Source organism: Rhipicephalus microplus, chromosome 8 (genome assembly GCF_043290135.1).
Source record: "Rhipicephalus microplus isolate Deutch F79 chromosome 8, USDA_Rmic, whole genome shotgun sequence".
NCBI lineage: Eukaryota > Metazoa > Arthropoda > Arachnida > Ixodida > Ixodidae > Rhipicephalus > Rhipicephalus microplus.
The window spans coordinates 261,532-275,292 of NC_134707.1; the positions used below are offsets into that span (position 1 = coordinate 261,532).

The window sequence follows — 13,761 nt, forward strand, 5'->3', positions numbered from 1 at the left end:
GTGAATTTTTCCAGGCGCTTCATACCACACTGTGCCGAACTGCTACGACCGCTCACCTACCTCCTTCGGTCGACCGCCGGCCCGTCCTCCGCCATTCCTTGGTCATCAGAGGCCCAGGCCGCCTTTGCTGCTGCTAAGCAAGCGGTCGCTAACGCCGTGCTTCTCATTCATCCACGCAGCAACGCCCCTACTCGGTTGATGGTGGACGCATCCAGCGTGGCCGTCGGAGCCGTCTTACAGCAGTGCATTAACTCCGAGTGGAGACCCTTGTCGTTTCACTCTCGGAAGCTACTTCCTGCTGAGACCCGCTACAGCGTCTTTGGCCGGGAATTACTAGCCATCTGCAATACAGTACTTTCGGCATTTCCTGGAAGGATGCTCGTTTTACGTGCTGACTGACCACAAGCCACTGGCGTATGTTTTCCGCACTAACTCATCCAAGTACGTGCCCCGTGAACTCCGCCATCTGGCTTATATATCGGAGTTCACGACTGACATCCGCCACGTGAAAGGAGCTGACAACACCGCCGCAGATGCCCTTTCTCGTATAGCCGCGGTTGACTCTCCACCGCCAACCATCGACTGGGCCTCATTCTCCTCGGCACAGCAGGATGATAGAGAGCTTGCCGCTTTTCGGGAGAACCCCCGTTCTCTCCGACTACGCCTGGTGCCTCATCCATTATCATCTGAGCGCTTGTGGTGCGATGTCTCAGCTGACCTTCCCCGCCCTTTCGTTCCCGCTTCATTACGACGCACCGTTTTCCACTCCTTACACGACATCTGTCACCCTGGCATTCGGGCTACTCAACGTCTTCTCACCCAACACTATGTCTGGCCCGGAATCAACGGTGATGTGCGCGCTTGGACGCGCATGTGCCTGCCCTGCCAGATGACAAAGGTCTCCCGTCATACTAAGACGCCGCCCCAACCTTTCCTTCCACCCGGCCGTCGTTTCGACCATGTTCATCTAGACATTGTGGGCCCTCTACCAGTGTCTCAGGGGTACCGTTATATATTGACCATGGTCGATCGCTTCACACGCTGGCCAGAGGCTGTTCCAATTCAAGATATCACAGCCGAGACAGTCGCCCGCGTTTTCGTTTCTACGTGGGTATCCCGTTTTGGCTGTCCTGGCACCGTGACAACAGACCGTGGACGTCAGTTTGAGTCCTCGCTGTTTACTTGCCTTAATCGCATCCTCGGAGCCAGACATTGCCGTACCAAGGCTTATCATCCCTGCGCCAACGGCATGGTGCAGCATCATCCCTGCGCCAACGGCCTTCACCGACAACTGAAGACCGCCTTGACTACCCGCCTCAATAGAGCCACCTGGGTTGATGCCTTGCCACTGGTGCTCTTGGGTTTACGAGCTGTCATCCGGGCAGACCTGCAGTGCTCAACAGCAGAGCTGGTGTATGGCACTTCCCTACGGCTCCCGGGAGACTTCTTCACGTTAACGAAGCTACCAGACCAGCCACAGCAATTCCTACAACGCCTCCTCGACTGCGTTCAAGACCTCCGGCCCACTCCACCCAGACCTTCCGAACACAAGACCATATTCGCCCACCCTGATCTGGCCACTGCAACACATGTTTTCGTGCGCCACGACGCGGTCAGACCACCCTTGACACCAGCCTACGACAGACCATTCCGCGTCCTTCACCGCACCCCCAAAACTGCCACTCTACTTCAGAACGGCTGTGAAGAGACAGTCAGCTTGAACCGACTCAAGCCGGCGTACCTGGAGACCGCCCTAGAAAGCCTCTCATCTACGACTGATCTTCCGTTGGAATACCACAAACGACATGTCACATTCCGACTTCCAGTCTACACGGGGGGCCCTGTAGTGCCCTCGTTCGGGCGGCGCGCAAACCGGAGAGCGCGCGATGGCGACAGAAGAAAATAAAGAAGGCGCTAGGCCATGGCACGTGAAGCCACGGCTCATGTTCCTAGCTGGCATCGGTTATCGTTCAGGCGTGTCTCTCTTTCGCTACTGTGGCATAAGCCTACAATCTTTTGGCCGATTGGGAAGAAGGCCAGCTTTCTGGCCGCGAGGAAGGATGCGATCGCTGCCTTCATTTTGTAGTTCCTAACTACCCAGCTGGTGCGGGTGAATTTCAAGCGCAACCTGGTTGCGGTTGACACCCACCCCATCGTCGATCTGACCGCCCTACTCCAGGTTGGGACGATCTGCAAGACCAAGGTTCGGGCCAAACAACTGGACCTGAACACCTGCGTTGGTGATTTTCGAAGTGGACCCAACGATCCCCTTTGAGGACCTCGCCGACAACATTTCATCACCTGTGCCACTCAAGTCCGGTGTCCGAAGAGGCAACTGCCTCACCATCACCTTCGCGGGGACCACTATCCCCCCGGATATACTGCTTGATAAGCAAAGTCGCCTTGTTCGAACTCGCCAGCCCCTGCCCCTGCAGTGCTCCCATTGCGGCCGTTTCGGGCACGCAGCCGCCACCTGCTCGCGAGACTAATGGCACCAGCACTGCAACATCAAGCACGCCCCAGGATCGTGCACAGCACACCCTTGCTGTATAAACTGTCGCCGGAAACACCCAGCAACCGAGCCGCGCTGCCCGTCCTCGCAACTCCAGTGCAAGGCCACAGTCATCATGGTCTCAAATGCCGGCACCGTGATTTGCCACCAAGCCCTGGAGCACGCTAGGACCCCTGGCAGCAGCGCTACCATCATCAATGGCCGCTCCTTCTGAGATGCGCTCGTCGGTACCGGCGGCACGACCTCGGAAACCGCCCCATCTCCTACAACGAGTGCGCCATTCGTCTCCACTACAATGACGACGGCCTCGCCCTCATCCACATCTCAGCAGCCCCTACCATCGTCGCCAAGCGTTCGATAGCGACGCAGACACCACGCGCCTTTTTGCAACCACCGGTTTCTGCCGTCGTCCCCAAGATTGTGACGTCGACATCACTTGCTTCCTCGAAGCCGCCGGCCCCTCGTCGGCCTCCATAATTAACTTGTTAGTGCAGTCAATTCTTTGTGTGCTCTCGCTCCTCCCATTGAACTGCGAGCAGAGGAATTCCACTGCTGTGGCCGTGGGTTACGCCTCTGCAGCGATGCGAACATCGTGAACAACTGGACTTTCCAAGTGAGCTTGAAGGCCTCCACTCTTCTTCTTGCCCATGTTGAATTGTGTGCATCACTACCTCCGGCTTTCCCCGTGGTCTTCTCGATCGACTGCGTGTTGCGTGCGTGATTTCTCGCGCGCCTACGTTGGGCGGATCGTATGTAACTTTTTTTCTCTTCTCTTCCTCTTTTCTTACCTTTGCCTCTATTCCCACTACTCCATTTCTTGTGCCGACCTGTTTAGGTGTCATAAAAATGATAGTTACGGGCGGCACGTTTCTCTTCCTTTCTATATCATAATCACTTGGAGCACTTTGTCGTAATTCGGACGGGAAACTGCTTTGACTTATTATGTGGATGCTGCCCACGCCCGTGCAGTCACTGACCCCTCTCTCCAACCTACCATTACTGCCACCTCTGTCGAGGGTGAAGAGGCAGCTATTGCCCTCGCCACAACACAAACCTGAGCAGAATACATTTTCTCCGACTGCAAAAATGCGGTACACAACTACGTGTTTGGACCAGCGGCACCTCCGGCTGCAGGCATCTAGGTATGGCACCATTTCTCTCACCTTATTTATATCATCTGGGTAGCCACTCACGTGGGTCATCCTGGCCACGAGGCGGCCAATTATATCGCTCGCGGTTCGACCGACCGAGCAAGTCCGCCCCACCGGGAATGAATACGTGCGAGGCGCTCCTCACGTACCATGACCTCACATTGCACTACCACCTCTTCCACCTCCCTTCTCCCCTACCACACCAATCCCTTTCCCAACACCAACAACACCTGTGGCGCCAACTTCAGGCCCACACCTTGCCTTAGTCCTACACATCTTGCCCTCTTCTACCCCGGAACGTACTCGTGCTGCCTGCCGCTTATGTGACAGCTCGATCGCCAACTATCAACACATAATTTACTCCGGCCCCGCACACTTGCCCCTGCCTCTTGGCACCTCAGCAGTCCGCAGCAGTGAGAGGCTGCTTTGTTCAGCACCAGGCAGGACCTGCAACTTCGACTGGTGAATTGGTCGGAGGACGTCGCGGCTAGGCACTGCCTGGACGCCATAACCGGAAGCCTGAAGGCCATCCCCAAAGCTGTTTTATTTCAATTATTTAAGATATTGTTACGATGGGGCGTGTTTATCGAAGAACGAATGGCGAAGGGTAGCCGCGCCGACACCGAGCTGCTTCCAAACAGACCACGTCGTTTTCCTCTTCTTCCCTTCACACGTTGCAGCTTCAGCGTAACATTCTCCCTTTCCCAGATGAAGCCCCCTGGACGAGCATCAGTCACGAAAATGAAAGCGCTTTAGGCGGTCGACGTGAACAAGATGCGTCTGCCTAGAACGGCAGACGAGCGGCAGACGAGCGATTGAATATGTCACATCACTCAGGCGATCGGCGATGACAAAAAGACCAGTGTAACGAGCCAAGAACTTCTGGTACAGGCCACGCTTGTGGAAGGGTGTCCATAACCATACTGTTTCTCCTTTATTCGCACGAAACGTTCTTGTGCCATGAATCATAGGCGAACTTGGAGCGGTCTTGGGTTTCCAACATACGGAGCTGAGCTAGGCGACATGCTTCCTGCGCGCAGCAGAGAGTCTGGCAATGGAAGAGTTCTAATGTGCATGAAAAGTCAGAATGGTGTCAAAGTGGTGAGGTGGCCTGACATAAAGAAGATAGAATGGACTGTAGCCACAGGTTTCATGCTTTGCCGTGTTATAAGCGTAGGTGATAAACGGCAAGATGTCATCCCAGTTCTTGTGCCTGGAGTCAACGTACATCGAAAGCATGTTGGTACACGTTCTGTTGGTGCGCTCGACGAGATCATTTGTCTGCGGGTAATATGGGGTCGAGTGGCGAAACTGGCAAGCACAGAGACGCAAGAGTTCTTCTACAACATCGGCTACGAATTGTCGACCACGATCACTAAGAATAATCCAGTAAGTCCATGGCACAGTATCACAGAAGAGAGGAGGAACCTCGATACATCAATGGCCGTGGCTGTTGGTAGCGCTTTGGTTTCCACATAACCTGTCACGTGGTCAACGCAGACTATAATCTAACGGTTGTTGTTCAATGAGCACGGAAATGGACCGAGAAGATCCACTCCAACCATTTCGAAAGAAGACGAGGGTGACATCAAGGGGTGGAGGAGACCAATCGGGGTAATATTTGGTCGCTTGAATTGCTGGCATTTATCACAACTGGCCACATTCTTTACTGTACTTCGTCGCATGGTAGGCCAGTAGAATCGAGACAGCAGGCGGTGGTACGTTTTGGAGAACCCCAGGTGCCCCGATGATGCGTCGCCGTGCATAGCATAAAGTACGTGCGTTCTCAAATTCTTGGGGACCACTAAAAGAAGGCGAGCACCATCAGCCGCGTAATTTTTTTGTAAAGCAAGCCCTCACGGACGATAAAGTCATGGCTACTTATCCGTTGAGCGGCTGAGTCAAAGAGATCATCTAAGCTGCGGTCGTTGCGCTGTTCTTCCCGGAAGGTGGCGAGGTCAGGAAAAGAAGTCTCGTCGATGGCAGCTAGAAAATCGTCAAAATTGTCAGCGTCACATAGAGTGGTTGGTAGCGGAAGCCTCAAGAGACAGTCGTCGTCTGCATGATGGCGGCCACTCCTCTAGCATATTGTAAAGTTAAATTCCTGCAAACGTAGCGCCCATCGCGCGAGGCAACCAGAAGGGTCACGGAGACCAACCAGCCAACATAGTGAATGGTGGTCCGTTACGATTGTGAAGCGCCGCCCGTAAAGATATGGACGGAGCTTATGCACAGCAAAAACCAAAGCGAGGCACTCTTGTTCAGTAATGGTGTAATTCTTCTCGGCCTTGCTCAACGAACGCCTGGCGTGGGCGACGACACGCTCGGCGTCATCGAAGCTCTAGATAAGCACGGCACCGAGACCGATGCCACTCACGTCGGTGTGCACTTCTGCCATGGCAGACGGGTTGAAATGGTGCAGTATGAGTCCAGACGTGAGAAGTTTACGAAATGAGACATCACACTCTGCTGTCCAGATGAAATCCTTATCTTTGCAAAGCAGTAAAGCCATTGGGTAAGCAGTATCAGCAAACTTGGGCACAAATCGGCGGAAGTATGAATAGAGACCCGAAAAACTCCTTAGTTCGCGTTGTGACTGTAGTTGTTTGAAACAGGTAACTGCAGCAACCTTCTGAGGATCTGGGCGCACACCATGTTCGTCTACAAGATGACCAAGTACAAGTGATTCTCGCTGACCGAAGTGACATTTCTTGGAGTTCAGGGTAAGGGCAGCTTGTTCAAGGCCTGTTAAAACAACGTCAAGTCGATGGTTGTGTTCAGAAATAGTGCGTCAAAATGACGATGTCGTCGAGGTAACATAAACAAACATTCCATTTGAGACCACGCAAGTACCGTGTCCATAAACCTTTCAAATGTCGCAGGGGCGTTGCACGAACCAAACGGCATGACACTGAATTCAAACAAGCCAGCTGGGGTGACAAAAGCAGTTTTCTCTTTGTCGGCTGAATGCATGGATACCTGCCAATAGCCCGATCGGAGGTCTACAGATGAGAAGTAAGATGCCGAATGAAGACAGTTGATAACGTCGTCTATGCGGGGAAGCGGATACACATCCTTTTTCATCACCGAATTTAGACGCCGGTAGTCGACGAAAAACCTCCAGGACTCGTTTTTTTTCCTTCACGAGGATGACCGGTGCAGCCCAGAGACTAGAAGAGTCCTGGACGACGACCTTAGCCAACACGTCTTCCACTTGTTCAGCGACCACCTTGCGCTCCGATGCAGACACACGGTATGGTTTCTGCCTTATGGGATGCGCGGACCCCGTATCAATCTTGTGGCGAGCCCGCATATTGGGAACACGAACTTTGGTAGTGTCCTGGGTGAAATTAAGCAATGAAGCATGCCTACTTCATTGCTTGATTTGCATGCCTGCACATCAGGCAATGTGTGTACTTTACTATATAAGCTTCGTCCTGAGAAGCTTTGACAGCAAATCCTACGTAATCTCAGTACACTATTTTTAAAAACTATATACTCAAGTTCATCGGTAGGCTTAGAAGCAAGGTGACTATATTGGCCGAATACGTGGTCTCAAACATTTTAAACTCAGAGACAATATATTACGAGTTTATGGTTCTTATGAATCACAATGGCTGTCGCTACAAATGACAATCAAAAATAGACTTTTTGTGCGACACTGATTTTATTTGTCTATCCAAAACCAGAAATGGGACATTACAGATCTAGCCAGAATATTTTTTGTAAGTTCATTACCTAACACTGCCGGCTGTTTTGTGAAGTTTAAGGTTCGTTTTCTCTGGTCACTATGTGCGACGCTGGTATGCCACTGACCTCAGTGCTTTCCATGTTATCTTTAAGGCCTACACATACGCGTTGCAGCACGTCAGCGCTGGGCTTGTAGGTTCGGCGCCGCGCCATCTTCTTATGGAGGAAGAGGACACACAACTTCCTGTAGCCGCGCACCAGGAATAATGACAATGACAGATCTCTCGCATGGTCATGACACCGACACGAAACCTGAGCTGCACGAAATGCTTGGACGCACCGCTTCCAATGGTCGGTCAAGCCCCTATGCAGTGCGTTTGGCAAACAAGGAAAGCTCACCTGCTGGAACTGTTTTCCCATGAACCTTGTCGCAGTAGCCAGCACAGTATCTCAGACAGTTGATGGCAAATTGGATGTCATGAACAGCTTCCGTGAATGGCTTCCCGTTGTTAAAAGTCTCCAAGCTCTGAAACATAATTGCAAGCATTCACATGAGAGGTGGTAACCACTTAGTTTCAAATACTAAAATGTGCAGCGTAAAAAAGGCGCTTCTGCAATGTAGGTATACATTTACCTACCATCGCGTATTACCCGTGTACTGTGCCATATGTTTTCTCTTGCTGAATACTCTAACCTGACGAATATTTCAGCGAATTCACTGATTCCCTCGGCGGACGCTACAATCTTGTTTTTATAATACCGGTTTTACTTCCAAGAACCATGATATGAGAGATGAAGGGCCCCAAATATTTTGATCATCCAGTGTTCTTTTAACGTGTACCTCTTGTAAGAGCATGCGTTCCTGTAGCATTTCGCCTTTGTCGAAATGCGGCCACCGCAGTCGGGATCCGATACCGCGACCTTCGGGTTATCAGTCGAGCACCATAACCTTGTCTACCGTGACATGTGGCAACGGGGAATGACAAACCACATCGAATAATAATTTTCTATCAAAAGCGGCTGATCACCGATACACCCAGAAATCATTGGGAAAGACATGCAATGCGCGCATGCGCACCTCCAAGGACCGCATTTCTGTATGCTCGAGGATTCTATTTTTATTCACTTAGCAATACTGCCAACCACCACGTGCTCCATGCAGGAGGGGTTGTACATTAATCGCAAAATCATAATAAAGAACAAAACATCACAATCACAGCAAAAAAGAAAAAAAAAGCTATGAGAAAAATTGGAACGCAAAAAATATCAAGCACAGTCATGCTAGATAATACTGTAGGCATTCATTAAGCACATCTACTTTCTTCACACATGTTCATCATCATGAGTGGTCGTCATCTTCATCTGTTGTGGGAACTTGGCTTGCCTGGGTTCTGTGCCTTGGGTGTGGTTGCTTCATCGTGTCTTCTGGGCCTAGTAAAGGTTGCCTTCACCGTTGCATCACAAGTAATGGAGTGTGCTCTATGATCTTCCGTTCTCTCCCAGCCCACTCTACCTCCTGGAGCTCCGCTCAGGTCGTCGTCTGTGCCAGATGTCCGGTAACATGCCTCAGGACGAGCCAACCGGCGCTTATGCGTCTACCTCAACGGCCCCGGCTACTGGGGTCTATCTATCGCGAATTATCACCGCGCACCAGCGTGAGCCACCCACGTTCGCCGGACTTTAAGGTGAAGATGTGGAGGATTGGTTGGACCAGTTAAATCGAGCGAGTTCCACTAACAACTGGGATGATCCTACCAAGTTTCGCCGTGTTTCTTTTTATCTGACAGGCATAGCGAAAACATGTTTTTTTTAATCATGAAATGGACATCACGAACTGGACACATTTCAAGCAACAGCTTCACCAAATTTTCGGCACCCCGGTGGTTCGTTCAGCTCTCGCGAAGAAGACACTGGATGCTCGCAAGCAACAATGCGGTGAGTCTTACACCTCGTACATAGAGGATGTGCTGGCTCTCTGTCACCGTTTCAGCACGTCCATGTCTGAATCAGAGAGAGTTCGTCATCTATTGAAAGGGATCGGCACGGTCGCGTTGAATGCCTTGGTCATACAAAACCCGACCACAGTTGCTGACGTTGTTGCCACGTGCCAACGCCTAGAGGAACTTGAGTCCCAAAAGTTACAGGCAGACAGCGCTGAAAACAACACCACGACTGATGCCTCATTGCGTGCTATGATCCAGGCGATTATACGGGAAGAGCTGCAATCTTTTGGCCTCTCAATGACACCGAGTCCACCTCCCCCCTCCAACACTGTTTTGCGCGACGTTATCAAAGAGGAGTTGGCGTCCATGACCGGGCCAGCGTATGTAGACTCTCCGGTACCTCTACTCCAGCCGACGTACGCACAAGTCCTCGCTGGTTCACCACGCGTCGTACAACCGATGCCCGTACACTCGAAGCCTGTTCCACTGGCTTCGATAACTCCGAGTGCGCCTAGCCAGCTCTTTCACCCACCATGGCGGCCACCTCGTCCGATATGTTATTACTGCGGCTATCGGAGCCACATTGCACGCTTCTGTCGGAAGCGTCAGCAGGACGAGCGTCTTAGATTTGACCCCTACGAACGGGATGATGGGGCAAGAGGGTCCGCTTTCTAATGTCGTCCTTTTGATCCACCGCTACGTCGCACACCGTCTCCAACTGCGACATCTGAGCCAATCCCTTCTTACCGCTCTACAAGACGCCGCTCACCATCACCCCTCTGCCGCTCCACGTCTCCATTGCGACTTGCCTCGCGATTCACCAACCAACGCCCGGAAAACTAACCTCTGCAGCTTTTGGAAGAAAAGCTGCATATGATATCTGTTTTAATAAAAGGTGTGTACGTGGACGCTTTAATAGACACTGGTTCTTGTTTGTCTGTGATTGATCGTTCTTTGTTCTCACGTCTGCGATAAGTCACCACCGCTTATGGTAGAACTACACTGCTCGCTGCTCAAGGGGACGCCATTAGACCTGCCGCTATGTGCACCACTCGTGTTTTCATAGCTGGCCTTCTCCATTTTGTGCAATTCGCCATGCTGAGTTCGTGTGCCCACCAGCTTATATTTGGCTGGGATTTTGTGTCTACGGCAACGCTTACATTTGTTGTCGAAAAAATGTTGTGCATATGATGAAAACTGACTATGCCCTTCATGCGGATGACAAGCCTGTTCGCTTGCTCGCTGCGGAAGGTACCGAGCTACCACCTGGTCATCAGCGAATAGTTACCATTGCTTCTAACGTGATCGACTCTGGTGACGTGTTTGTCCAATCATCGGCACGCTGTCTCGCAAGAGTTATGGCCCTTGCTTCAGGTCTAGCGCAGTTACACAATGGCTCCGGACTTCTCTACGCTACAAACCAGACGTCTGAGAAAATTCTCATTCCTAAAGGCACCACACTGGCTTGCGTTACCGAATCCCAACCTGTCTCTGTTGTCCCGCTTATGCCAGCGTGTTCTGACCTTCCTTCTATTGGACGTTCATCATGCGTTTCTATTCTTGCTGCAACTATTAGTCGAGAGCTGACCGCTTCACAGACAGATGAGTTGCTTGCCTTGCAACAAAAGCTTAGAGGATTGTTTGATGCCCATTCCTCATCTCTGGGACAGACGCCCATCATCACGCATCGTATCCAGACCGATGGCACTTCCATCGTATGCCGTTGACCATATCGCGTCTCTTCGTCCGAGCGTGAGGCCATTGAAGAAAATGTAGCCGATATGCTGTAACGAAACATTATACGTCCCTTTGTGAGTCCTTGGTCATCCCCTGTTGTTTTAGTAAGAAAAAAAGATGGCTCCATGCGATTTTGCTTGAACTACAGGGCACTTAATAAGATTACCCACAGGGATGTTTACCCCATGCCGCGCATAGACGATGCTTTGGATTCACTGCAGGGTGCCGAGTACTTCTCAGGCCTAGACCTGCGTTCGGGTTACTGGCAGATACCCATGCACGAGGATGACAAAGAAAAGACAGTGTTTTTAACACCAGAAGGGCTGTACGAAATCAACGTCATGCCATTCGGCCTCTGCAATGCTCCAGCAACATTGGAGCGGATGATCGACAGTTTTACGAGGCTTGAAATGGAAGAATTGCTCGTGCTATTTAGACGATATCGTTATTTTCTTGTCAACCTTCCCTCAGCACTTGCAACGACTGGACGAAGTTCTCACGTGCCTTGCAAACGCAGGCCTTCAGCTGAACACCAAAAAGTGATGATTTGCGAGCGAGACAATTAAAGTGTTAGGCCACATCGTAAGCAAGGACGGTATTCGTCCCGATCCAGACAAGATTTCCACTGTCCAACACTTCCTGCGTCCTGAAAAAGTCAAAGATTTGCGCAGTTTCCTCGGCCTCGCTTCTTATTTTCGCCGATACATTCAAGACTTCGCCTCAATATCTTCACCATTGCACAAGTTGATCGGATCAGGCGTCGCATTTGTGTGGTCTCCTGAATGTGAAGCGGTGTTTGCCCAACTGAAGCGTGCACTCACATCCGAACCAGTCCTCTGTCATTTCGACGAAACCGTGCCTACGCTACTCATACAGACGATAGTGGTCAAGGCATTGGTGGAATTCTCCTACAGCGAGACAAATCTGCACGTGAAGAGGTCGTCGCATACGCGAGCCGTGCACTGACCCCTGCCGAAAAGAACTTTACCATCACCGAACAGGAGTAAATAGCGGTCAATAGGCACTCCTTTTATATGGTCAATACAAATGTTTCGACCTTATCTCCATAGCCGCCACTTTACTGTGGTTACGCACCATCACGCCCTGAGCTGGCTCTCGACAATCAAGAACTTGTCCGGCCGCCTTGGTCGCTGAATTCTTCGCTTACAAGAATACGACTTCACTATTACATACAAGTCGGGAAACAAACATCAGGACGCCGACGCACTTTCGCGTTGCCCGCTTTTTTCGGAGCCACTTAACAAACCCGCCACTGCCGCACTCGAGGAGCCTTCGGCCCTACATGTTTCATCCTTAGCTACTGTGGACCCAACTTCTCCAAGCGAGTGTGGTTTGTTTTTATCCCACTAACGTGCTGACCCTTACTGTCGCTACATCACGGACTGTCTTGACGGGACTTGCCGGCCCCCTAACGCCCGTCTTCGCTGACAGCTGACGCAATTCAAGCTCGAAAACCACGTCCTGTACCATCATATCTACCACCCTGATGGTCAACGCTGGGTGCCCGTTCTACTACCTCGCTCTCTTCGGGCTCAAGTCCTCAAGACATATCACGAAGACATGTCTGCTGGACACATGGGCTTCCAGAAAACGTACGACCGCATAAGATGTCACTACTACTGACCGGGCTTGTCCACCGGTGTCGCGAAGTACGTTGCCTCATGCGCCCTTTGTCAGCGTTGCGAGCTACATACATCAACTCGAAGTGGACTATTACAACCGCTCCCGTGTCCCCTGCAACCATTTGAGGTAGTTGGCGTTGACCTGTACGGTCCGCTTCCTATGACTGTCACGGGCAATCGATGGATAGTTACAGCTGTCGACCAACTGACCCGCTACGCCGAAACAGCTCCCGTGCCTTCTTCATCCGCTTCGAAAGTGGCTGACTTCATCCCTCGAGCAATAATTCTTCATAACAGAGCGCCTCGTGTAATCCTGAGCGACCGTGGAAGAGTATTTTTCCAAAACTCGTCGAAGAAGTGCTCAAGGCATCCGGCACTACACACAAAACAAGCTCCAGTTACCATCCTCAGACAAACAGGCTGACTGAGCGCTTTAATCACACACTGTCAGATATGATAGCCACGTATATCGAACCAGGCCACAGAAACTGGGACACCATTTTGACATTTGTGACTTTTGCCTCTAATACCTCTGTACAGCGCACAACCAGTTACACGCCGTTCTACCTCGTCTACCGTCGCTTCCCCTCTTCTTTCCTCGATGTTTCGTTCTTCTCTGCGCCTGTTAAACCATGTTCATCCTCAAGTGAGAAATACGTGTCTCGTTACTTCATTGCCGCCAGCTGGCTCGCGTCAACACTGAAGCCAAGCAACAGGATCGCAAGCTTGAATATGATGCCTCTCATCGTGCCGTGTCCTGGCGACAAAGTCCTCCTTCTTACACCCATTCGCACTCCTGGCCTGTGGGAGAAGTTTCAATTACGTTTCAACGGCCCCTACACTGTCTTGGAGCAAACGTCTCGTGTCAATTATCACGTGGCACCCGTTCTTCTTCCAACCGATCGCCTCTGCCGGGCAGCAGAAATAGTCCACGTATCCCGCACTAAGCCTTTCACACGGCGTTCCTCTTCGCTTTAAACTGCGATCAAGAACTGCGGTTAGGATGACCCCTTTCCCGCGGGGGGGGGGGGGAGTTAGTGTAGGCATTTATTAAGCACATCTACTTTCTGCACAGATGTTCATCA

General features: G+C 51.4%; 1 protein-coding gene across 4 annotated transcripts in view; it reads right to left on the reverse strand.

Annotated features, from left to right (window-relative positions):
• LOC119163924 (aldehyde dehydrogenase 1A1) overlaps positions 1–13,761 on the reverse strand; it is a 638,180-nt gene that overhangs the window by 204,367 nt on the left and 420,052 nt on the right. For all 4 annotated transcript variants that reach the window (XR_012885825.1, XM_075872625.1, XM_075872624.1 and 1 more), the window contains one exon: positions 7,753–7,879. Coding sequence is in view for 3 of the 4 variants with exons in the window: in XM_075872625.1 (XP_075728740.1) it covers positions 7,753–7,879 (127 nt within the window). In the remaining variant the exon portion in view is untranslated. The remainder of the gene's footprint in view (positions 1–7,752; positions 7,880–13,761) is intronic.